The 26,829-nt window shown below is 36.2% G+C and overlaps 4 protein-coding genes across 16 annotated transcripts; 2 read left to right on the plus strand and 2 right to left on the minus strand.

Annotated features, from left to right (window-relative positions):
• The first annotated feature begins 960 nt into the window (after positions 1–960).
• LOC105199632 (serine/threonine-protein kinase MARK1) lies at positions 961–8,586 on the plus strand. The gene is made up of 9 exons (XM_039452496.1): positions 961–1,149; positions 1,231–1,377; positions 1,481–1,801; positions 2,698–2,821; positions 2,899–3,110; positions 3,349–3,494; positions 4,252–4,796; positions 4,880–5,298; positions 6,111–8,586. Exons 1-9 carry the CDS (start codon positions 1,024–1,026, stop codon positions 6,228–6,230), a joined length of 2,160 nt encoding a protein of 719 aa, XP_039308430.1. The 5' UTR covers positions 961–1,023; the 3' UTR covers positions 6,231–8,586.
• Positions 8,587–9,998, minus strand: LOC105199629 (39S ribosomal protein L41, mitochondrial). 2 transcript variants are annotated; one of them, XM_011166803.3, is made up of 3 exons: positions 9,860–9,998; positions 9,473–9,641; positions 8,587–9,024 (listed from the first exon to the last, which is right to left on the minus strand). In XM_011166803.3, exons 2-3 carry the CDS (start codon positions 9,630–9,632, stop codon positions 8,687–8,689), a joined length of 498 nt encoding a protein of 165 aa, XP_011165105.1. In that variant the 5' UTR covers positions 9,633–9,641; positions 9,860–9,998; the 3' UTR covers positions 8,587–8,686. The 2 variants fall into 2 exon arrangements, with proteins under 2 accessions (XP_011165105.1, XP_011165106.1); XM_011166804.3 differs by having other exon boundaries at positions 9,473–9,644; positions 9,860–9,982.
• LOC105199630 lies at positions 9,929–26,716 on the minus strand. Of its 10 annotated transcripts, none has more exons than XR_005575346.1 (3): positions 13,923–14,197; positions 10,172–12,145; positions 9,929–10,051 (listed from the first exon to the last, which is right to left on the minus strand). XR_005575346.1 is itself a non-coding variant. In XM_039452505.1 (3 exons), the coding sequence occupies exons 1-3, from the start codon at positions 13,940–13,942 to the stop codon at positions 10,225–10,227; spliced, it is 1,686 nt and encodes a 561-aa protein (XP_039308439.1). In that variant the 5' UTR covers positions 13,943–14,198; the 3' UTR covers positions 10,075–10,224. The 10 variants fall into 10 exon arrangements, 9 of the variants coding, with proteins under 9 accessions (XP_039308439.1, XP_039308436.1, XP_039308434.1 ...); XM_039452505.1 differs by lacking the exon at positions 9,929–10,051 and having other exon boundaries at positions 10,075–11,609; positions 11,865–12,145; positions 13,923–14,198; XM_039452502.1 differs by lacking the exons at positions 9,929–10,051; positions 13,923–14,197 and adding exons at positions 25,959–26,166; positions 26,529–26,716 and having other exon boundaries at positions 10,076–12,145.
• LOC105199631 (DENN domain-containing protein Crag) lies at positions 14,728–25,042 on the plus strand. Of its 3 annotated transcripts, none has more exons than XM_011166808.3 (19): positions 14,728–15,820; positions 15,985–16,584; positions 16,836–17,419; positions 17,497–17,737; positions 17,812–18,082; positions 18,184–18,275; positions 18,344–18,594; positions 18,670–18,840; positions 18,911–19,039; positions 19,152–19,398; positions 19,480–19,633; positions 19,890–20,093; positions 20,577–20,798; positions 21,203–21,298; positions 21,471–21,712; positions 21,796–22,054; positions 22,134–22,538; positions 22,852–23,021; positions 23,367–25,042. In XM_011166808.3, exons 1-19 carry the CDS (start codon positions 15,493–15,495, stop codon positions 23,501–23,503), a joined length of 4,803 nt encoding a protein of 1,600 aa, XP_011165110.1. In that variant the 5' UTR covers positions 14,728–15,492; the 3' UTR covers positions 23,504–25,042. The 3 variants fall into 3 exon arrangements, with proteins under 3 accessions (XP_011165110.1, XP_011165111.1, XP_011165112.1); XM_011166809.3 differs by having other exon boundaries at positions 15,493–15,820; positions 16,839–17,419; XM_011166810.3 differs by lacking the exon at positions 21,203–21,298 and having other exon boundaries at positions 15,493–15,820.
• Positions 26,717–26,829: the final 113 nt, after the last annotated feature.

Here is a 26,829-nt window from a genome sequence, read left to right on the forward strand (position 1 = left end):
TGTTATTATTGTTTCACAATTTTCAGCTTTAATTAAAACATGCGCTTGTTACCACACAGAAAAAGTAAATTATTATCAAATTAACAATCATATTCTTACACGTAAGCAAGAGTACGAAATTTTCTTGAACGAATTTAATAACCTCGGCCAATCTAAACAGACGTAATTTGCTTACATGAAGAAAATTGTTTCTTTATATAAAGAAGTTAGAATAACAAGGTAAACGGTATACGTCGTACCTAATGAAAATTTAAAAAAATTATCAAGTTCTATCTACTGTATTTAAGGAAAACGAACTGCGCCAAAATAAACTGCGTACGGTCTACTACTGTAAAAAGAAAGAATTATAAATACAAAATATTTATTTTTTCTTATATTTATAAAAGAAATTTTAAGAAATCCTTGCATTCACAACAGTTACGTTAATATTAAGAGTAAAAAAAAAAAACTAAAATTACAACGCAATACTAATGCAACATAAAGGCATATAACATAGTGATAGGCAAATTATCTCTACTCCTATTTTTTCCAAAAGTTTACTCACTCACGAAATCAGTCAAATATCCATCATTGAAATCAGAAATCAGTTGAAATTATGTCAAATTTATAAAAAAATTGAAATCACTTTAAAGTCATGTTGAACCCGCATGAAATCGCAAGAATCGAAAATCAGTCAACCCCTATTCGCGAGAGAGTAACCCTTTGATCTTTTTCTGACTCGCAACATAAATCCCCGCGCGGCTTAAATATCCTCTGTCTATTTAAGATCATAAAATTCTTTCAAGAAGATTTTATACTCTTGCTTGTGTATGAGAATATGATTGCTGATTTAATACTAATTTCTTTTCTGTGTAATTTTACACAAAATCTGAAACGAACGAAGCTATTAGACATTAGAAATTAGAAATCGGACGGTGTTGTCCTCTCTTAAAGCCGCGCGCTCCGATTGTTGCAGATTAGCGAAGGGGTCCGAGGGAAGAATTAACTTGTAAGAAACTCGTGCTAGTCGAAATCGACGCAAACATGGAGACTGGATCTACACAGGGTAAAAAGCAAATCCGCGTCGGATTTTACGACATCGAAGGAACGATCGGCAAAGGCAACTTTGCCGTTGTAAAGCTGGCTAGACATCGAATCACCAAAACAGAGGTACGAGCGCGCGCTTCTCAAAAAAAAGAAAAAAATAAAATAAAATAATTGTGACGTTATTGCTGACGCATTCTTTTCTAGGTGGCTATCAAGATAATCGACAAGACCCAATTAGATCCTACTAATTTAGAGAAAGTTTATAGAGAGGTCGAAATTATGAAGCAGCTGGAGCACCCGCATATCGTCAAATTATATCAAGTTATGGAGACGAAGAACATGATTTACATGGCAAGTGATGTTGAACGAAGTTCTTGTGTTCTCTCTCTCTCTCTCTCTCTCTCTCTCTCTTTCTCTTTCTTTAATTGAATGATGTTATGTGTCGCTGTTGCAGGTGTGCGAATACGCGAGCAAAGGCGAGATATTCGATTACATAGCGCGATACGGAAGAATGGGAGAGCCCAGGGCCCGCGCGACGTTCGCTCAGATACTCTCCGCGGTCGAGTACTGCCATGTGACGGGTGTGGCGCATCGCGATTTGAAAGCCGAGAACCTGCTCCTCGACGCTCAGATGAACGTGAAAATCGCCGATTTCGGCTTTAGCAACAGATTCGCCCCGGGGGAACGATTGAGCACGTGGTGCGGTAGCCCACCCTATGCCGCTCCCGAGGTCTTTCGTGGGAAGCATTACGCCGGACCGGAAATTGACGTATGGGTGAGTTTCGCGATGAACGATATTCATCTCGAATCGACAAACGAAAATGATTTGAAATGGATAGTAATGACTTCATTTTGACCGTTTCAAATTTGCGCTTTAGACTTTTCGAGAATCCATTTGAAGCCAAAAATAATGTAATAGAAACATGAATCCATTCGAACTCAAACCCGACAAACGCAAAATTACAGTTATATAAATATTAGTTGTAATTTTCTACTCAATAAGGTAACTGTTGTAAAACGAGTGTGTCATATAACAGTTACATAGCTGAATGGGAAATTACAACTAACATTTATACCGTATTTTGTATTTGCTGAGAAATCATAAATACTCGTATGTCCAATTTGAATTCAAAAATATTCGGAATATTGCGGCACTCTAAAGTGCGATTACAGATAAATTTAAATAAATTATAATTTTCAATTTATTTGAATTTATTTTGGTTTGCTGCCCAGCAAACGGAAATGGATTCAAAAAAATCAAGAATTTGAATTCGGCAATGACCACACAGATCCATTTCTATCCAATTAAAGTTTCAGAATTCTTTGAAACCATTTTAATCCATGAAGTGAGATTGGAATTATGGGATTTCTATTTTTTTCGATCAAAAAAAAATTGTGAGCTATAATCCATTTTAATTCATGAAACGGGATTGAAATAAAGTAATTTTTATTTTTTCAATCTAAAAGAACACTCGCGACTCATCCCATCCATTTTAATCCATGACATAGAATTGAAATGACTTAATTGCTGTATATATTTTAATACAAAATGTATTCAAATGAATTAAAATGGATTACAAATTTTCAATCCATTTCCACTTACTGGGTGGATATGAAAAATCGAGACGGTAAAACGAATTGATTGCACAATCGAAATAAATATTTTTTTAGAGCCTGGGCGTTGTGTTGTACGTGTTAGTGTGCGGTGCACTACCCTTCGATGGATCAACTCTTCAGTCATTAAGAGATCGTGTACTAAGCGGCAGATTTAGAATTCCTTACTTTATGAGCACAGGTAATTATTATATGACCAAATTTTGTACGTTAGATATTTGTATCACGTATACACACATACCGAAATTTGCGTTGCAGATTGCGAAAGCCTAATACGCAAGATGTTAGTGCTGGAGCCTTCCAAACGATACACCATTCCACAAATTAAGAGGCACCGTTGGATGGCGGGAACGGCAGATAGCATTTGTTCAGTGATCGTAACACGGCCGTCGTCATCCATTCAGGAACCAAATGAGCAAATACTTCGGCTCATGCACAGTTTAGGAATAGACATTAGTCGCACCAGAGAGGTAGGAAAATATTCTCTTCGTTACTATCTTGAATAAAATTAAAAATATATAGTATCCATTAATACACGATTCTCTCGCATATATTATGTACATTTATTTAAATGTACAATAATGGAAATAAACGAAACAGCATTGCTTAACGAATTAGAAACACGAAAAATTTTTACAAACTGTACATATTATTTCGATGTATCTTCTTTTGCCACTATGTAAACACAAATGTTGTTTTTTTTAACAGTCTTTACGAAATAGCAGCTATGATCATCACGCTGCTATTTATTTCTTATTGCTGGAAAGATTGAAGCAACATCGTGTCAGCAGTACCATTAATAATGCCTGCTGGTCCACGGTTGCAAGAACGAAAGAAGATAAATTTAAATCAAGGTAGCCATAAACTACTAAGTGTTTATCGTATCTTTATTTTCTTTTAATTTGAATACCGATTTTCACCTTAGTAACTTCCAATCCTACCAGTCGGAGAAATGTCGCATGAACGATACCTTAATGTAATCAATTTTTATTTACAGCGATAGCTTAGTGGGACGTTGAACTTTATTGATGGGTGACGCATTGAGGATTTTGTCAGGACAGGTTGGATTGGAAGCACATTGCTGTCGCGCTTTATTTTTGGTAACTCCTCATTTCATTTCCTTATTTTTTTTCTTTATCCTGATTTCTAATCATAATTTTAGTTTGGTTTGTTTATTTATTTTTAGCAAAAAGCACATTATTATTTGAGCTTTAATCTTTTTAATATTTATTTTATTCATAATCTCATATTTTTCGCATTAATCACATTTCATTGACAAAATCTAAACCTATCCTATCTCTACAAATATATTTGATACCTCAAATCTAGATTTATTTTACGTCGCTAATAATAAGTAGTTAAACAGCATACCGATATAAAACTCGAATGTGAGTAGGTCACAATATTAACTTAAGACGTAACTCTCTTGTAGCATTTTCTGTAACGATAAACTAATGCTAAAAGATGAAATAATGAGAATACTTGATTAACACTTTTTTACTTCATTGCTGCATAGAGCATTCGTTTGCGATCATCGCAAAAATCACGATGGCAAAAGAACAAAAATACATTTCAAACGTTAACGAGACAAAAATCTTTTCCTTGTTTCAGAGCAAGGGAAGACGGCAGCAGAGGGGGGAAAAGATTTAGTTCGACGAGTTCTTCGACCGATGAAGGTTGTTGCAGCGCAGAAGGTGATTTAGAAGAAGGCCCGAGCGGAGATGAGTTGCGCGAGGCGCAGATCAAACTCGAGGAGCATAGATTAGGCCTAGATCACGATATCAGTCAACGAATTGACAGTCAGATAGTCAATCGAAGATTAAGTGATTATCAGCATCATTTTGATAACCCGCTTATGGATCCTATTGATCCACCCAGTCGTACGACTTTGTTCATGGCGGGTGGCAGCGGTAGCTCGTCGTCGGAACTCTTTGAGTCAAGCTTCGATTCTGGCTGCCCGCCAGATTATACAGGGACGAATTGTTTCACGAGCAGCTTACCGTCTTGCACGCCACCGCCACCCAAGAGTCCATCCCCTATCACTGGTCGAATATCCCGAGTCTCTCAGGGACGAAGAGCGTCCGATGGTGGACCTAGATTACTATTCTGTCAACAAGGTGTCGGCGATAGGCCGTCGAAGCAGAGGAGTATTCAAGGTGCGTTACGTCTATGTTCGTTCGTTCGTTCGGTTACGCTCATAACTCAACAGTTTACAATAATGCAATCTAATCGCTTATAGATTCAGGAAAAGCTCGAGGCCACCTGGATCTAGTCCATCTTAGACCACCGTCCACACCGCCAGATAATCAGCAGCAATTTAAGATACGCGACTCGAGCACGCAGCTACAGCTTCTGGTACAGCATCGTATGCTGCAGCAAAAACGCAACTTGTACCACCGGCACAGGGGCGGCGGTAGTCCGACTCCGATCCCAGTTTCCACCACCGGCAGCACCAGCAGACGTGCCGATCACGTACCGAGACAAGATAGCTACAAGCTGGCACAACGTACACAGATCTTGCCGCCTCTCTCTCAGGGACACGTCGACAGAGACTTCGACAGAGATAGAAAGCGAGACGAGGAGAGGTGGAAGAGTCTACCATCCCGCTTGGCAGCGGATTGCCAGTTGGCGGAGAGGTCGCTAATATGGAGCCAGCAGGTAAATTCATAAAAAAAAGTTACTGAAGTAAAAATAGATAGATCGGGCGAAACGTACGATTGAAGCGACATATACGACCGTTGGAGCGCTTTTTACAATTGGACTGTGATTTTGTGACACTCTCTATTTGGAAGAAGTAAATTAATCGACACCGTAGAGAAAATGACACTGTAGAAAATGAAACTGGAAAACCCTTGTATATAGTTCACTCAATGTAGAGGATAAGATTTTTTTTTTTGAGAGTGTCTCAGCATTATTGTAAATGTTTTTCACATTTGCAATAGTGAGCTAATGTACATAGTGTTATTTAGTACCTATAATGTTATTTAGTACCTGCGATTTATTAGCACAATTATTTATGTTAAATGCAAATAAATGATTATTTTTCTTTAATTTGGCAGTTATCTTTTATTCTAATTTGCCTAACTGCATGAACCATCCTTGATATAAGATTATCATGTTATTAGTAACTCAAACTTATACGCACTTCAAACAGGAAAGCTCTAATATGAAGAAATCATATTATTGTATAATAACAGAGTTCAATTTTTATATGCAAAAAAAAATAAATATTTTTACATTTTCATGTCAATGTAAGCAATCACGCGTATTTTTCTATATACAAATATACACATATTCATATAAAACATTTCATTATAAAATTGAAGTGTCTATATCCCGCAATGCTTCCATATCATTTTGCTTGGCACAGTTTTTCTCCAAGTGTATGTGCATATAAATACAAAAATATGAAAAGAAATGAATTACTCATGCTGGATATTAAATAACTGATAATGAATATGAAACATTAGGTGGGTCTTAGTGGAGGTGCGTCTTACCTACCACCTGGAAGTGTAGGTGGTTTCTTGTGGCCCGCAACCAGCAATCCACATTCAACCATCTTCGAAAATGTAGGGGATCCAATGGAATAAAATTTCTGCCCTGTTCGTTATTAGTAAATGCCTCGAGATCTTGCGTATGAAAAGCCAGCTGAATTATTATATCAACTCTCAGCAGAGTGTGTTCCCTCTCTAGTCTTTCCACGTTGACTTTTTATTAACATAGTTGCATATCATTTTTACATTCTGATAGAGAAACGCTAAGATATACGAAGGATTTAATAACGTTCACTCATCTATAATAATTATATATCTTTACATACTCAAGATCTCCGATTAGATGTATGGTACATGTTACTGAATGCCAAAGATTTATAACAATTTTGTATTGATCTGAAACGTCGCGTCGGTACCCGGAGGATATTTGGTTGAAGCGCTAAAAACTGCAACATTCTATACAAATCGTTCACCACTGTACTATTTCGGAAAGTTATACTCGTCGCTATTATACTGTACATCTGCAAGAGTATACACATATGCGTGTCATTAAAAAAAAAAGTATTCATGCAGAGAAATCTTTATCATACAGTAACACGTGTACCTGCCTTATTAAAATGACTGATTCTACCAGTCAAATATCCAATTATATCATAGACTGATAATTAACAAGCTAAAACACCAACCGAATTTAGTTGAAGAGCAAGTGGCATATGACTTGCTTCGTAAACTCCGCTATTGAGAGCATGAAGGAGGAGAGAGAAAGAGACCTGTCGGATGTTTAACGTATTATTAACGCGGTTTTTAATTGACGGACTCAGATAGACATATAGAAGGCTTAGAACTCGTTCATTTTCGCAATATGCTCATATGTATAAAACGAATAACGGATTATTATACGAAATCGCGATATAAATCCTCAGAGGATATTCCGTACTGCCAATGAGTGAGAGAAATGCGAATGCTCAAGTTGTTGACAAAATATTATAAAATATGTTATAGAATAAAACATAAGAGAAAAAAAAACGAAATATCGACGATAAGGAAATAACAGCGACTGAAGTAAGATTAAAGTTCTTTTGATAGCGGAGCATCAAGTACTATGCCATTTTCGCTTTTCCATTTAATCGAAGAGTGGAAATACGACGCGGGTTGAAAAGAACATTTTTGTTAATGAGCGTTCCATTGTACAAAATTAGAAGAGAGATGTTTTCGTCTTCCACTCTTCGCGATGGTGACTATAGAGAATAGAGAAAATAATAATGAAAACAATAATATTAGCGGTAAATAGTAGCTAATGTGTCAGAAGTGCTGCATTCTGTAAAAAAATGTTTAAATAAATCATTTACTATAATCATTTCCTACATAAGCATAAGTTAACTGCATTTTTGTATATGTTATCTCTTTCTAGAAACATTTATAGCTACTATTAACAGCCGTGCACTACTTTTATACAAGTATCTTTCATGACTCATTCACCGATCGATATCCTCTAAATATGATTTCTTCTAAAACGGGATATTTTCCATTTTGACGGCTCTGTTTTACGAGCTCCTTGCGTAATTACAATTAATTAGGAGACATTGACGAGAAACAATAATGATTGCGAAACCATTTGTACGTTTGATATGAATACAGCACTTTAAAAGAAACAATATATACATACATATATTATTAGAATCTAGCGATCTAGTCAGTAGCAAGCAATACCGGCCGCGCACAACTGACAACGACTTTACTATTCAAATTTTTCGCCATTTTTTACCCGACAGGAAAAACAATCAAACTTCGCTCAAAAATCTTTTGATAAGTGAGAGACATAACTGTTAAGTTAGCCTAATCGCAAAACGAAATCCACTACTCTGCAAACGGGACATCGATGCAAGGTATCCATAAAATCTCAGGAATTGAAAATCAATTTCGGCGAATTGTTGCGAATTCTTATACGCCTGTCTTTTGCGGACTCACGACCTTGAATTGCATAAAAATAGAAATTCAGTACGAGGTTTGGTAGCAATAAAATTGATTTCACCTGCCCATCAAAATGCAAACTCTGCTGTACGACTCCGACGGAAGATTCTGCGACAATTACATGTGATACTACTTGTTTTATATGTAAGCTATCGTTTTAGAAATATGAAATCTGTTTAAAAAAACAAAGACTACAATCCGTTCTGCGGAAGTAATTATTTGCTATCAAGCACTGACTGCCATTACAGACAATTTGTCACAAGGAAAAAAAAATAGAGAAACTGACCTGCGAGAGATGGTCGCTTATACGTGTATACAATGATAACAAATTTCGTTTCTCATGCTCTTAGCAAAGTGCGCACATACTATCACTTCAACAGTCATATACGATAGTAAGTAGTTACTTTTTGTAAATTGCAAAATTGTCGATATATGTATACATGCGAGTTCTAAATAAAACATATGCAGATTGAGACCCAAATTTATGTGTTTCGAACATATAGAAGTTTCCTTTATTTTTACACAGTATATATCTACAGAATTTATATATTTAGTGTTATAAATTGAAATCTGGACAGAACTTACAACCGTCTTCTCTGGTTGAAAAGATCACTGCCTGTTTTTCCAGCTTCATCCTTGGCTTGCTGTGGCGTAAGCTTTTCATATTCGCTAGGATTCAACGGCTCCCCGTTCTCGTCCAACTGACCCTTCTCAAAATCTTCTTTTATCTTTTTAGAATATACTACGTCGAACAAATCTTGCGCGGTGAATTCGGGTTCCGTAATCCCTTCCGCTTTATACGACACATATGGTTTCAATGTGAAACCTTCCAGTGAAGGAACAATTAATTCAGGAATCATCTCTGGTACCACAATAAATCTATCGCCAACTTTGTATCCAATATCTCTTACGCCTCTTTCTGTAATTTGTTATAACAATTTATTAATACATGTATAACATTCCTGCTTTGTATTATACATGCATATTGTTAATCTGTCTGATTACAAAGGATCAGCAATCAATCTTTTTCGTAGGACTGATCTCATCAACTTCGATTAATGTAAAAAATCAGCCAAATGAATTGCCAACTGCAAAACTTAAAACTGATCAAATTTTGTTTTTCTTTTGTCCGTTTTGTGCAAAGTGTAATTTATTTATGTAAAATATAATAATTTTAATTATTAATTGAATTATTTTTTAATAAAAATAAAAAATTAGACTAAGAATAGTTTTCAGTTTTGCAATTGACAATTCATAAATTGGACTGATTCTTTTTTAGGTGAGAGTTGGGTGAGACCAACTCATGATCTTGCTCTTTATTTCATTTTATTATTTTTATCTTATATAATCTACTTGAGGCAACTCACTATCTATTGGTATCTCGGGATCTGGATTCTTTGCTTGTTGCTCTTTGAAGCTGCGACTGCCGCGTTTATTGTATATTATGAACTTCCGAAAATTACGTTTCCCATTACAAACACAGGAAGTCGCAATACCGCGTCGCAGAATTGTGCAAGTGGTCGCCATTATCGAGCTCTGCTGGTTAAAAAGCAAATTGATAAAATTACAAATACATTAAATTTCAATATTATTAGAGTTGTAACAAAAACTTGTAATATATACAACAGATGTTATGACATAACCTAATCTGTGACTAATCGCTATGATAAATCACTTATATGAGATTGTCGATGTCGAAATGTCATATTTATTATACCTTATTTAAAATTTACAGTATCATAAAATAGACTAACCTTCTGTAATTCGAATTGTACGTTATTAAATCAATTATTTCAGATTAAGCAGACATAAATCTCACTTTACGCCATTTACATTCGACAGAAGCGCTCTGCGCTAGCATTGGTAAATTTGGTAAACCAGTATCAAAAAAACTCCTTGGATAAGTGCAAGGTGCGCATCGCTGTCGATATAGTAGAAAATTTCGACTATATAAAAAATAGTAAAAATTATATTTTTTTTTATTTATTTTTAATATTGTACGTATTTATTTTAAACTCTTACAAAATATAGAAAAGTAGATTATATGCTTTGGCAACTCATCTTACATTTAGCATGAGGTAAAACATTTTAAAACAATTATTTAATACATATAGAAAGATTAGGAAGAAGATGCCTTTCGAAGCCATTGGTATTGTTTCCTGGGAATTCCATCCAATAATCTTGTCAATTGAGGTCCTTCTCCTGTTGTAAAACGTGCAATTTCTTCAAACTCATTTTGTTTCGAAGCGATTCTCTTGATAAGCTTAGGTAGATCTAAATTTAGTACTAATTTCCATCCTGCTATTGGCCATTCCAACATTCTATTAAGAAATGTGCAAGTTGGCATTTTTGGGGTGACATAAGTTAAATATCCATCAGAAATTTCAATTTGAGCATAAGCATTGAAATAAATTCCATCCTCAGATAATTCATAAACCAATGTGGAACGAGGCGTGGAAGGGGTTGATGCAACACTTGCAGCAGCATTGGTAGCCGGAGACGTCGGAGTTCTTGATAAAATTTCAAGTCTATTTGTTTGTAATTGAAGTTGAGCAATAACAGATCGAAAGTCAGCAATTATATTTGAAGCTGTTTTAATCTGATTAAGAAATTGAATAGTTTCCTTTTGATGTGTAGAGGTTTCTCTTAATAACATTAAATGTGAAGCATTTTGAGCGTTAAGTAATTTCTCAAGATCATCTACTGTTTTTTGTTTCTCTCTATGTTTCTGATCTTCAATAGCCTTAAAGTATCCATCCAAATATCCTTGAGCTTTCATTACATCTTTCGATAACATTTCCAGAATTTCCACAACTCTCTGGTTACATTTTAAATTCAGTAATGCATTAATATCAAGAAATCGAATCTGCCAAAATGATCGATGATCTGGATATTGACAGGTTTCCGATAGCCTTCTTAACATTTCAATCCAGTTTCGAAGAGATCCAGTAGCAATCGTGGCAGGTATCTCCCTTAATAAACTGTTCATGTATTCATCTATATTTTCTTGTTTCTCTTTCGAAGGAAAAACAAGCGATTGTCTAGATACATACGAACCTTGATATGCATAATTATTGTCGTCTTCAGGGTCATAAATTTGTTGAATTCCTCCAGCCATTTGTTCCAATGTTACTTTTGTAATTTCTACCTCAGCACTTTTTAAGGGAATACCTGGGGGAGGCCTAAGACCTTGTTTTCTAAGCTTCTCAGAAATTTTTGTCTCCCTTAAGGAACTGTTCATGTATTTATCTATATTTTCTTGTTTCTCTTTCTGAGGCAAAACAAGCGTTTGTGTAGATGCATACGGCCCTTTATATGCGGCATAGTCATAATTGTCTTTAGAGTCATAAATTTGTTGAATTCCTCCAGCCATTGGTTCCAATGTTTTCTTTGCAATTTCCATCTCAATACTTTGTAAGGGGATGCCTGGGGGAGGCCCAAGATCTTGTTTTTTAAATTCTTCAGCAATTTTTGTCTCCCTTAACTTACTGTTCATGTATTCATCTATATTTTCTTGTTTCTCTTTCTGAGGCAAAACAAGCGTTTGTGTAGATGCATACGGCCCTTTATACGCGGCAGAGTCAGAGTTGTCTTTAGAGTCATAAATTTGTTGAATTCCTCCAGCCATTGGTTCCAATGTTTTCTTTGCAATTTCCATCTCAATACTTTGTAAGGGAATGCCTGGGGGAGGCCCAAGATCTTGTTTTTTAAATTCTTCAGCAATTTTTGTCTCCCTTAACTTACTGTTCATGTATTCATCTATATTTTCTTGTTTCTCTTTCTGAGACAAAACAAGCGATTGTCTAGAGATGTATGCATACGGCCCTTTATACGCGGCATAGCCATGGTTGTATTCAGGATGATAAATTTGTTGAATTCCTCCAGCTATTGGTTCCAATGTTTCCTTTGCAATTTTCATCTCAATACTTTGTAAGGGAATGCCTGGATGAGACCCAAGATCTTGTTTTCTAATCTCTTCAGCAAATTTTTGAATGGTCTTTTTGTCACTCATCTCAGCAGTTCTTTGATTCCGAATAGATCTGTTAATGTACAAATAAACTTTATAAATAAAATGTGTTATTATAGAAAAAAATATTATTAAGAAAAGAATGAATGACCAATTAAATTTCCACAGTGTGTCAGAGTTTGACTGGGAATATCTTAAGCCTCATACATAAACTAACAATGATAAGAATAACATAGAGGTTTTGAGACGTGTGATATTATGTGATATTCTTCATAGTATTTATTTTATCATTAAAATCAGATTTATATTAACAATCTTATAACTAAATTACTTTTCTCTGTATTGTATTATTTAATTTATATATAATAATTTACAATGTGCTTGTATATTGTCTACATGAAAAAGATTCTTGTAAATATAACATAAACGATACATGAATAATCCATGTAGACGTAATCTTGAAATGTGGCATAATCCTAATAGATAAATTTACAAGCATTCATATTTTTAAAAAATATAAATAATGCAGCTAAAACGAACAGATCTTCTGAAGCAATTAAGATAAGCGTAGAGAGAGAGAGAGAGAGAGAGAGAGAGAGAGAGAGAGAGAAAGAGAGAGACTAGCCTAAAAAAAGGAATTATTAATGTAACAATAATGAAAGTTATTTCTGTGTATTTCTGCGCTGCTTTTTGCGCTTAAAACAAGCTAATTATACACTAATGTCTTAAAGAAAGACTGAAGATTAAATATTAAAAAGTCTTCATTACCACGATAAAAGAGAATCAATTGATACACTCTGAACCTGTGCGATTTCACACTATTTTCAATGTATTCATATTTTCAAAATATAATCGTATGTAATAAAGCAGAAGTATCTGCCACAAGACACTTATATTCGATATTTTTATTTTTGATACTTTCAGTTACTCCGATGTAAAAACAAGTATTATAAATATAATAAAATTTACGGAGATTTGATATCGTACATATCAAGGATTAAATATCGAAAACACGTACATAATAAAAAAAGACCTTACTAATGTAAGTCCTTATTGTAGCCTGCGATGAAAGAGAATCAGAAGCTGATACACTTGTGAACCTGTGCGAACACTGATCTTAAATGTATCATTTATGTTTTCAAAACATTGTACACAATAAAAGTACCGAAGTGTCATATAAGGCACATAACATAGTCTCAATATTTTTATTTATTTTGATACTTTCAGTTATTCCGGTTTTGAAACATACTTGAACTATAATTTAAGCATTTATATAATGTAGATATATTTTTAACTTAAATCCATAAATAAAACTAAACTGAAGAAATTTAATTAAGTTGAAGATTTTAGTCAAATTAACAACTTTTTTCTCGGTGTATAAAAATCTACAAAAAAATGGCAGAGTTAAAACACTTTTATTAATTTTAAAAATTAAATACATATTTCTACCGAAAAATATTTCTACGAAAAAAAAAAAAATAATAATTTCCACAAATTTCTATTTTTAGTAAAACTTTCCACTTACTCATAGAATAGAAATTTTTTGTCAGATTAAAGCTATTTAGAATATTGTAATTAATTCATTGCAGTTTGACGTAGTTTCACTGAAAAATTCGTAGAAATCGCAGAAACGTACTACAAAAATATAAAAATTGAGAAAAGTTTAATTCTAACGTTTTCAGGTTTTTATAATATTTCTCAAAGAGAAGTGAAGAATTTTATAGAATTTTTTCTACGAAGAAAATGGGATATAAAGAAACGCGGAACAGCCCGCAGAACCGGCTCCGTTGCTAATCTATTAGGATATATATCTATAAGAATAATCTGATCTGTTGATCGTTAATACGTACGGGCTTCTATAATTTTCCATTGTTTCATCGACGCCCAGAGGCTGCACATGCAACTATCGCAATTTCCGCGCGACCGTTAGACAGATTACTCGTCGCGATGCGCAATCGATCCTTGAGCGTCGAGCATCCGAAGTCCCGGTGTTGCGATTGTTTATTTATTCCCGGTGATTCGAATGACCCCGGAGACTCGACGCTTCCGTTAAAAGAGAGGGGGGAATGAGAGAACAAAAAAGAAAGAGAAATAGATACGAAAAAAAGGGGGCATGACATGACGCGCGCATACCGCAATTACCGCATACGGCGACGGTGGGCGCGCGCGACGACGTCCGCTGACTGCTTGCGACTGCTGCGAGGCGAAACGTAGCGCCCGCCGGTCAACACGCGCCCATCGTTCCGGATCCAGGCGCGCTAACCAGGTGCGAGCGTACGCAGAGAGGAGAGGAACGGCGGCGGCACGCTTCACCAAGTCCGTCCTTACCAGTCTCGATTTCGCGCGCCGGGATCCCTTTCGAAGGAGCCGCGCCACGGTCATCGGCCATTTTGCCAGCGGCCAGTGGGGACTCGGTCAGTCAGTGGGCCGTTCGCCGTTCGACGCTGTACTTGCACGCCGCCGCCGCCGCTGTCGCCGAACGAAGGTTCCTGCCTGCGAGGAGGCTTGCGTTTCGGTCACGGTTGCGACGCAAACGCAACAACGCAGTTCTTGTCGTTGCGGAGCTCGACGCGCAACGGCGACCACCGTCGTATCCGCGGCGCCGCGAGTCTCGGCCAGTCGCGCGACAACGTCGTCCCCGCGAGCGCGCTCGCGCGAACTGTCCGCCGTGTGTCGCGTGTGCGTGACGTCTAACCTATGACTCCTACGTTCTGAAAGGGGGTTACGGATCGAGATCACGACTCCGTCGCGCCCATTGTCGCGGGGGGATGCGATCGCGACGACGACCGACTGTCGTCGATCCACCGGGTGTCGACGTCCGCGAGTGAGACATCCGTGGGATCACGCCGCCGGCGTCGAGGAACGCCGCGTCCGATCCTATTTACAGATCCTCGAGAGGATGCACGCGGGCAACGACGCGCGAGGGACCACCACGCGGATGTACGCATCCTCGTGAAGCGGGCCCCGACGATCGAGGCGACGACGTCCGTCGTTCGGACCCGGGCGTCGTCCTCGTGACGACTCCACCGAGCTTCATCCGAGCAATAACGCAATAAGGCCACCGCCGAGAAATACTCCATCGTTGCAGCGGACACGTATCGATGGATAATCAGAATATTTTTGTAAGATTGTAAGCCTACGAGAGTGCGGGAGCTCCGGAGGTGTTTGAGAGAATCAACTGCTCCGAATCGTCGCGACACAAAAAGAGGAAGAGTATCTCGCGCGAGAGTTGGCTACTTTGAGTGCCACTTATGCGAGGAAGATTTTTTTTTTATAACAGTTCAGTGCCATGTAAGGAAACGACCCGATTATTCGTAGAGATTGATTCGTCGCTATGCCCGCGATCTGAGGTATACCTGAAGCGAGGCTTGTTCCGAAAATATTTTGAATGTTTTTGATAGTCTGCACCGCTCAGGAAATATGGATGACAGAAGGGTAGCGGATTATTTTGTTATCGCCGGTCTACCTGGTCAGGACGACGAACTCAGCGAGGACAATGAGACCAACAACAAGCTGGAGGATTGGTATCAGGAGGGCACTCATCTCAAAGACATGCACATGCCCCCTCCTATCACGGATCTTGCCGTAATATTCCCTACGCTGGGGGAACATTGTCCAGAGGGATATACGCTGTTGGAATGTACTGTGACTGGTTTTCCAGCGGATTTAAATCATGGGAGCTTGCGAACAAATGAATGTTACCTGTGCTATAGAAGAGGGCGGGATAAGCCTCCTCTGGTTGACATTGGTAAGAAATAGAACCTTGTAATACCTACGCGTAGCTATTGCTGAAATTACTACTAATTGCCTTTTACATTGGAGCAAACATTGTGAAACAATATCTAGTCTAAATATTATCTGAATTACTACTAATTGCCTCTTATATTATCTAAATGTCATTTTACTTTGCAGGTGTAATATATGATGGAAAGGAACGTATAATGCAGGATGCCGAGATGGTATTAGAGACCCCTAAAGGCCACATGGCAAATGTGAATAATTCCACTTCGAGAATTTTTGTAACGTACAGACGAGCGAGTCAGAAGATGCCTTGCAATTCTCTTGTGGTTACGGACATATGCGTTATCCTGACAAATAAAGGAGAAAGTCCGCCACACGCTTTTTGTGTTATCAATAAAAATCTGAACAAAGGGATGCTGGGCAGTGATGTGTTCTTGTGTTATAAGAAGTCTATGAATCGAGCCAATTTGGTGTCATTTAAACCAACGATACTCTACAAATACCCTATGGTGGATTACAACAGTTTTGGCTTTCCTAATTCTGTCGCCATGTTTTGTCTACCAATGGGCGCGACTATAGAATGTTGGCCTAAAGTAGCGTGTAAACCTAAGCCGGTATTCTCGACGTTTGTCCTGACGGTTGCCGACGCTGCTCAAAAAATATACGGTTCAGCAATAACATTTTATGAGGAGCTCCAAATGGAACCTGACACTTCAAATTGCAAACATAATCAGGAGATCATGAACACGGTTGAGAATAATAAAAACAGTGGTACAAATGTATTTTATTATCTTAATTTGATAGTCTTTGACTTTTCTATAGATAACCATGAATCTATAAGTAATACATGGATACGTTCAGGATAACTGTAATGTGAACCTAAACTATAATGTGCTTAACGTTAATTGTAGTCTTTATCTTGTATGTAACTGATACGAGATAAACAAAATTCCTTGATGCAACTTCTAAAGTAAAAGAAATTCCATAATATCTTATTTTACGTATCTTTTTTTTTGTTTCAGCAGATAATATGGAGATAACTAAAGATAAGCCGCAGGTTAAAATGAAGTTTAAGAGGTCTGGTATACTGAAGAAGCTTAGTATATTGGAACTGGAAAAGTTACAGTACACAGATCCTGCCAGCCAATCGCTGAATATCAGTAAATCTATATGTATACTGTCTCACTGGCCGTTTTTCGACACGTTCGAGAAATTCTTGGTTTTTCTGCATCGCATGGTGAACGATAAGCCGCAGAGTGTCCCGATCGAAAAGTATATCTCGTATTTTTTATGCGACATACCGTTTCCAAGTCCGCAGCGCCCGCGAATCTTGGTGCAACTCAGTAGTCGGGATAGACTAATCTTGACTCAACCAGAGGATTTAGCTCTGCCTAGATCGGGCGCAAGTTTTAGGCAACTGCTGATAAACTTGGGACCTGACAACTGTCTATTGATACTGTTGTTAATATTAACTGAGCAGAAAATATTGGTTCACTCCTTACGTCCGGATGTACTGACTTCCGTGAGCGAGGCCATCGCCATGATTCTGTTTCCTTTTAAATGGCAATGTCCTTATATACCTTTGTGTCCTCTAGGATTAGCGGAGGTAATATATACTAAGCTCACATTTTTTGTACTATACGAATGCAAAAAATGGAAAAACAACTTCTATTTAAATTACAGGTATTGCATGCGCCATTACCATTTCTCATCGGCGTGGATTCAAGGTTCTTTGATTTATACGATCCTCCTTCAGATGTCAATTGCGTAAATTTGGATACTAATAACATTGCGATATGTGATGATAAAAAATATTTAAATGTTAAATTACTGCCTAAAAAGGCGGCCAGACAGCTCAGAAATTGGTTGGAACTTTTGTCCTCCAAGATAATTTCGTGGGGAAAGAATAGTTATTCCCAGAAAGGTATACCATTATTTACTTATATTTATTATCTTTTTTCAACTTTTTTTTATTAACGTTAATTTATTACTTGTTAGATAGAGGAGATGAAGACTTTAGCGTAGACAGGGAGTTTCAACAAAAACGCAGGGAACAGGCTCTAGACCTTGAAATACAAGACGCTTTCCTAAGATTCATGGCGACGATTCTCAAAGGATATCGAAGTTATTTATTGCCGATTACGAAAGCGCCTACCGTAGGAACAACCGATCCGACGAGTTTATTTAATATCCAAGCGTTTTTGAGAAGTCGCGATAAAGCTCACGCTAAATTCTACACCATGCTCATCAAAACGCAAATGTTTATTAGGTAAATTTGTTTTACATTTCTCCTTGTCAATTTTATCATAATGTTATTTGTGACATGTACAATCATAATTTTATTCTAATAAAAATATATATTTTATATAGGTTCATAGAAGAAAGGAGCTTTGTGTCCGATATGGATATGGCGGGACTAGCGTTTTTCGACGAGTGTACAGAACGAGTAGAGGAAGAAAATGGTATGAATAAACTAACATACATTTTTCTATATATGAGAGATATTTCTCATTCCTCATTTAATTTTCAGTAACTCTTTTGGAACTGGATGAATCTCAACATAGTGAACGTACAGTATTTATACCTCCACCTGAAGCAGGGACAAATCAAACACCAATCATATACAAATCGTTCAAGTTGAACCCGGATTTAATGAGGCCTCAGAAGAATTTCTGTTTAAAGAATCCATCTCTAAGTGCCTTCGGTATGGTACCTGGGAGTCCTATCGCTCGTAGAACAAAGCACGAAATCAAAGTTGCTCAAAGGATGGCTCGAAAACAAGTAAATGAATACGATTGTTGGAATATATTCTCGCAAGCAAATATGCATGTGTGATTTATGTTTTTTTTCTCCCAGGCTGCGATGCCTGACAGATGGGGCAGATGCCTGCTCGGTACATGTCACAGTCTTTGGTTTCTGCATTTGCCAGCCATGTTACAAGTTTCCAGTCAACCTGCTGCGGTTTTGCATCAGGCTTATGAGATGTTAGTCAAAATGCAGAAGTTACGTCTTGATCCTATGGAAGAGGTACAACCGCTAAGTTCGATATTTAAAAAAAAGTAGACCTGTTATTTTAAAACGAATATTATTTTCTCAGGTATGCTACAGAGCTATGATGCAACTCTGTGGTGTATATGGGCAACCAGTTTTAGCTGTAAAATTACTGTTCCATATGAAACGCAGTGGTGTTCAACCTAATGCTTTAACGTACGGATTTTACAACAAGGTGAATATTTTTTAATCTCTCTCTAGTAAATGTATCATTGTAAAAGGAGGTGTACATTTATAGACTTTTTTATAATTATCTTGAGAATTTTAATCCTGTATCATGTTTACAGGCTGTTCTCGAGGCAACTTGGCCTTCCGATATGACGAACTCAAGTCAGTTAATGTGGAACAAATTGCGAAATGTTATCGTCGGTGCGGCTTTATTTAAAAAAGCTGGGAAAAAGAGCGCTAGAAGACGATTGAGTTCCAATATGGACTTCTTAACCGCCGATAAGACTGAATGCATGGAACATGCGCTCTCTCGGTCTAGTCTCGACAGTTCCCATTCTCAGGATACTGAAGCTGCACACAGTGATTGTAAGTTGACTTTTTTTTTATGTATGATAGCTAGATTTATGTCAGTTTTCACATAATAATATTTCTTCCTTTTTCTGACAGCTACTAAAGGCAGTTCTGTGTCAGATCTACCTGGATTTGGATCGTTTGAATTAAAAGCCAAACTTCTTCGGCAGAATAGCATAGTGAAAGATCAAACGACATTAAGTATGTTACAATCAGATGAATTGGAACAAACAACGCCGAGTAATCCAAGGTATTTTTTGTTATACGTTTATTGTTAGGACTAGAACGTTAGTGTCGCTCTCAGGTTTGCCCCATTTGCTGAAATCGCTTGTTCTTTAGACTATATAATTTGAATAGTATTACAGTAGCGGATGTAAGCGCGAGTATTTATTGTGTAGACTATTTTGTAATTTTCAAATCTTACGTAATTAATATTTCCGTATTAAATTTTTACAGTGCTAATTTGCATGTAATAGGCTTATGTAGATGTAATATTTTCCATGTAGGCTAACGCGCAGTGTCGAATCGCCTTTAAAAAGTCCCATACGCACACCAGTTACGGAAAATGACCCATTGGGTGCTCTCATTAATGATGAAACACCAATTGTGTCGCCTTGCGAGGAAAATGATTCAAATTGCTCAACAAGTACTTTAACTGTTTTAAATAATACAACTGAAGAGAGACCAGGAGGACCACTTTTATTTAGAAGGTAGGATACTCCACATATTGTATTTTTGCATGCAAAATGTTAAATATCTAACAAGAACTCAAATGAGTTCAAGAAGTAGCATACCACAAGTAAAATCATTTTCGAAAAAAATTATATTTATTGTAATTAAAGGACAAAAATTTTTTTCAAAATAAAGATAAGTTTAAGAAAAAATAGAATATATATATATATTTATTCTATTTTTTATTCTTAAATTTATCTTTATTTTGAAAAAAATTGTTGTCCTTTAATTACAATAAATATAATTTTTTTCGAATATATATATATATATATACAAATTATAATTCGCTTAATGCAAAGCTGTTACTGATTAAAGTGTAAAAATAGTTGCACAACAAAACTATTTCTTTTATGAAGGAAAACCAGTTGTAAATACGTTTTGTAAACTCCAAAGATACACATTCTATTTGCTTATGATTTTAAATACGAGAATCACTCTACATATAAAATATGTGTTTACAGCAACATCCTCCCACGTAGTGCGACATTTCATCAAGCGGTAGATGAAAGTGGCATGGTGGGTGGGCATTTGCAGAGGAGTGAGACGATGCCTCATTCCGTGGCACAGCAAGGAGAACAAGAGAGAGAAAAGGAGAGATTAGAAATAAGCGGTCTCGGTTGGAATAAGGATAGCGTAACGTCCAGTCTCTCTAGCTTAGGATCTAGTCTTAAACTTAGTTTCGGGTAAGATATTTGCGTATGTTTAATTTAATAACGCGCGGACACGCACGTCATCTGTAGTCAAAAAACACCTCGCGTAATGCATTACGTTCTTTCCTCTAAAGTGTGACGTGGTAATAACACATTTACAGGACTCGTTATTTTATCTTTTGCAAACGTAAAAAAAATATGCAGAATAGTGATATAATGATTATAGATTGGACTTCAACATTTTTACTTGGTATATAGATAAATAATATCTCAACGAAAAGAATAAATTGTTATGTATATACATACATTATATATAACAAAAATGAGATAATTAATAACGTTTGTAATCACACTCTTAGAGGAATATTATTTTATTTTATTTTATTTTTTGCATGCGCATTTGAGTTGGTTTTTGTTATTTTTGTTCGTAAATGTAGACGATACTCCACGGGTGGATTGGCATTTGCTAAAAATAAGGATTTAATATCATCGAATCAACTTATTGAATCTCTTAGTCTATCCAGCTATATCAGGTATGTATATGTTAGTCACATAGATGCTCATTAGACATGCGCGTTCTGTCTGTGTGTATGTGTGTGTGTATGTGTCTATATTATTGTAAAATAATAAATACAGATTTTTTAATATGTAAGATTTTCTTTTTGCTCGATTCAAATTTTATGTTTTTATTAATTCTTCTTTTAGTCCGTCGAGTTTAACAGGGAAAAAATCGAATGAAATAATACTTGGTGGTCTGAATAGTTTGAAATCCGCTGCAACAACTGTAGTGAAAAAATTTGACGAGATAAAAGAAGCCATCTCTGCGACGAGTACGCCGGTGAAAAATAAGGAACGCGAACAAAAAATAGCTTATGGTATATCGCATGAATCTTTGGATTCTCTTACTGATGGATCCATACAAGATCGAAATGAGATAAGAGCATCAGGTAAAAAATATAAAATACGAATATTACGGACATTATATGTTCACATTACACAATGACATTCATCTCTTTTTCTTCAATCACAGGTGATGGAAATTTAGATTTGGCTTCGCTGTATGAACTCGCGGAGTGTCTCTATCCAAAAGGTATTAAAGAGTTGGAAGAACGTCTTGCCATTGAACTTGTGCTTTCCAGTGCCAGTAGATGCCATCACTGTGCCGCTATCCTATACGACGAGGAGATAATGGCCGGATGGCAGCCGGAAGATTCCAACTTAAATACAGTCTGTCAATATTGCGACAAAGCTACTGTACCCCTTCTCACAGCCACGATATTAGATTACAGGTGACTAAGCGACCGTAATCATAAGCGGTACGATCGTCCTTGATAAAATTACCATTAAGTATATATCTGTTCCATGTAGGTGCGAGGCAAGCGAGAAGAATAATGATCCTTTAATGGGGGCGTTAGTAGAATTGCTGGATCAACCGAAAGAATCGTTGGAACCGATAACCGTACCATATCTGAATCCGTTAGTTCTCAGAAAAGAATTGGAGAGTGTGCTGAGTCAAGAGGGGGATGCTTGTCTCACCAAACACAGGTTTATTCAAGAGCATCCAATAGTATATTGGAACCTGATATGGTACTTCGAAAGAATTAATTTAACAAGTCATCTACCTGACCTCTGGTTAAACAACGATAAGAACTCGGAACTTCAAAGAACTGTAGGAACGGTGGGTGTCAGAACCATTTGGGACAACGAACGTTTACACATGGATCGTTTGCCTATGTATCTTCAGTGGAAGTCAAATTCCACAGAAGACAGGACGTAAGTTTCAACAAATCATCCTCCAATGATACAGTGCTTAAATTTCAACCCAATATCATAAATGAATATCGTAACAGATTAGATAACTGGATTAGAGAAAAAATTGCAATTAATGATCGGATTCATTTTTGAGTAAACAGATTTACTAATGTCCACTATAGATTAACTTTGATCTTGATTCATTTTTTTTCTGATTTATAGTACTAAAAAAAGATAAAGAATAAGTTAAATCGTGATTAAAGTTAATCTATATTTATAAAAATGGACGTAAATGACTACAATTATTATCTTATTAATTTTTTGCTTGCTCTAGATTGATGCAGGCAGTGATAACATATGTCCGTTGCAACGACTTAGTGGAACCTATAAAAAGAGTGGCCTTAGAAAGAAGTAAACATCAAACAGCTGACCATCCGTTTTCTATATACAGGGATATTCTGTTCTTGGCATTTGTCATATTAGGAAGAACGAATATTGACCAAGGTGAGCTATATATGATTAAAAGATTGTACAACTTGTCTAAATTTTCAAAAATTTATACATGATATGTTTAATTCTGCTATTCTGTTTGGATCTGTTTGACCCAAGTGCATTTTATTTCTGTACTAATATTTTATTTGAAAACTTTCTTTGATATTTGACAATCTTATCTGTTTTTTTTTTTTTTTACTTTTTTCTGCAGAAATGTTTTATTTTTTAGAGATCCAAATGATAGTATAAAAAATTCGAACAGAACGGCAGAGTTGAATAACTGATCCAACTATTGAGATATTTTATCAAGTTTGATCGCAGCTTTAGTTCGTCTAATAATGATTCTTGTTTTTACAGGCGTCTTCGATAGGGAATACAGTTTATCGCTGGAGAAATTCTCCGAGAATGAAGAAAAATTATTGCATAAAATTGACGCGCCGCCGACGATGATGTCGGTTTACTGCAGGTATTACTTCAAGCAACTAAACGTGTGAGAATCGCGTGAGCAGCCGAAGATGCTTGAAGAAGATTGTTTCGTTTGAGACATTGGAGGAGATGTGATATTGCGCGAATAATTCTCGCGAGTGCGAGTATTCCGTCTGTATGATTGCGCGAGATACAATGATGCGCGCGAGGGACGATGTTAAAAGAGAGTTTTATCGCATCCCAAAATGTCTAGCGTCGTGACGACGGCTGCTACATGTTGAATGTTTATTATAGAATCTAACACGGAGGACTATTAATGTTATCGACGATGAATTACGATCGAGTCCGATCTACAGCACCGTTTCTCGAAATGCGATCGACGAACTGCGATCGGCGTCACAGCGTCGACGTGCGAACTAACGTTACCTCATCCTCGTTTCATCATAAGACTCCGCTTATACTCATTGACACCCGTGATACTTGTCTTTGCTTGCGCAGAAAAAAAAACATAGATGGATCGTCAGATTCGGGAGCCTACGGTTTTCAAATCTCGATCACGCACGCACGCGAAAACTGACAGAAATAGCCATCGGATAGGTTGCATCGATATCATTTTTGTGCTGATCGCTCGATTAATTCAAGTTTCTTATCACGACAAAAGACTGTAATGTAGAAAGGAAATCGTTAACTATTCAGAGTTATCGATGCTACCAATCGCGAGACCAGTCAGTGCAATAGAAGTTGAACGATAATATTTTTAACTAATCGTACATTTCTGATCTTCATATGTTTATAATATAATTGTTTTTAACAGTTATTGACTTTCTTTTTTTAATTAATATAAATTGGGTCGCGCATGCCTCTCTGTTTTGTGATTTAGCAACTTGTGCAGCGCATTAGCAGTATCTAAGAGTACAACATTGAAAAGTGTTAAGTACCAAAGAATTTACGGACTGTAAAGCGACTGCAAGTTCAATTCCCTCCAGGTGTGCTGTGACCTTAAATACGTTTCAGTCCAACACGTAATATCCACGATGTAAAGAAGAAAGAAAAAAAAGGGCGGTGTTAAACGAGACAGCGCCTAATACCGACTATTTTTTTTACCGAAAGAAATGGAGAGAGAGAAAGAGAAAGTATGACGTCAAGTATAGTGTGTGACATGAAACGCAGTATTCTTTCCTTGTACTCTTAGATAGAAACGATCGATTATTGCACGACAAAACACAGCGTAAGTATCGTTTCTCTGCGTCCCAGGTGAAAAGTGTTCTTCACAGGGCGTAGCGCGTCGAGCTCGAAACTACTTATCCTCAAATGTAAATGCTTAACTTGAGAGTGTGAATATTTTTATGAATTTTAGACAATTCAAAGCATTTGTAATAGATTAGCAAAAAAATTAGTTAGATGATGCTGCCCACGATTTAGTCTACATCGAAATAGGATGAAGAGATTTAGATTATTCGTCGTGCAAAAGAACTCACACGAACGCGGTCTTTCAGTGCCGTGCACTTTTCACCCTGGACAACGTGGATGAACGTACGTTCATTCATTACATTATTATGAATGTAGATCATGAAAATAAAGTCAGTTGAGGTATTTTACAAAAGTAATTTGTTTTACTTTAGAATTTGTTTCCGCAATTCCTGCTTTATTTGCACCAAGAAATTGTATATTACTCCTCAAGATAACTTCTCAAATTACTTTTATGAGTTTACTTGGAAAAATATTAAATTTAACATTTTCTTTTTTGTTTATATTTTACCAAATCTATTTACAAAGAATTTGTTAATTTGTACACATAAAAATTATTATGATGAAACCATCGAAAAGTAAAAATGAAGATTTTACATGTATTTGAATGTAAAGATAAGTGAGATTTCATAAATCTTTAATTTTTTTCTATAATCTAACTTGAATACTTTAAATTCAAAATAATGTAAAAAATTAATTTGAAAAAAAACTGAATTTTATTTCAAAGATGTAAAAAAATGTATATAATTTAATAAGAGCTAATGGCGTTAAATAATAAATTCAAAAAGTTAATAATTTTAAACTCAATTAATTTTAATTTACTTTTAATTAGTTATTTTGAAACACACAAACTTTGATTTATTAATACTTTTTCTAAGTTAAAAATTTACGTAAAAGAAATTACAAAAGAAAAAATATATAAAAAACAAGATAAAAACACATAAACACAAAAACAAGATTTTATGTTATTTTAAATAAACTTAATTTACAAATAAAAAATTAAATTTGATAATCCATATTACATAATTGTTTTGAGTAATCTAACTTTTAAATCTTACGAATTTCTAATTTAATATGATTTATTATTAATACTTTTCAAATTTAACGTTTAAATTTAAGTTAATTTAATCTCAATGTAGTTTTTAACTAATTAACTTTTTTGTTCATGTAACTTATTAACTTTTTGACTTTATTATTTAACTTTTAACGCAACTAAACTGATTTTATAAGCAATTAACTTTAACTTAAATTAGTTTAAAAAATATATTAACTTACCCAACTCTGTATATATCAAATTCAAAAATCCAGTCCCTCTATTGCATTGCTATTCAAAAGTAACGTATTTCTGTCTCTTTACAAATGTAAAGATAAAAATTATTTAACGAACTTCTTTATTTCGCTGTATTTAAATTTTGAAATATCTCTCTCACAATCAGTGTAGCCATTTGTGCAATAGGAAGAACGACTCACTTCATGTTGCTTACTGAAATAGATTTGCGCTAGTTAGAGGAACAGAATTCTTGAAACTGATCTTTTGTTGAAACCGATCGTTTCTCTCATTTGGGCACGTATTATGGAATTCTTCGGAATGGATTCCGATCGGAATCATTCCGTTTTCCCTAGAAAACACAATAGAAATTTAAAGAAAAACGGAATAAATCCGATCGGAATCGATTCCGAAGAAATGCATAATACGTACCCTGATCAGCTTGAAAAGAGAGAAAATACTTCGTATTAATCGTAAGTCACTTTGAAGTGTTATTGAAGCATTGAGATACACGTGAATAAATTTAAATACACAACAGAAGATTCTTGGAAGTAAACATAAACAAACGGGGAATATACCGGCGGAATGTTCCAGGTGCGTCACGGAGTCGCTGGTTCTTTGGTCGTTCCGCCGCTGGCGTTCGGTCGTTTCGTTAATATCCGTTTTCTCGCCGTCGACGTCTCTCCAAATCGGGTTAATTCCACGTTGCGTATTCCCGCTGGCCGGCGAACACACGTACCCGTTTCGTACACACGTTACATCGTCGTCGGGAGCAGTCGGGAGAGAACGGAGAGCAACAGAGCGCGCCGCACGGCGAGTCGAGCGTGGCCGAGCGGCGCCGAAGATTCGCGAACGCCTCCTTCTCCGCCGCGTTCCTGC

The sequence above is a fragment of the Solenopsis invicta genome, chromosome 8 (genome assembly GCF_016802725.1).
Source record: "Solenopsis invicta isolate M01_SB chromosome 8, UNIL_Sinv_3.0, whole genome shotgun sequence".
NCBI classification, from domain to species: Eukaryota; Metazoa; Arthropoda; class Insecta; order Hymenoptera; family Formicidae; genus Solenopsis; species Solenopsis invicta.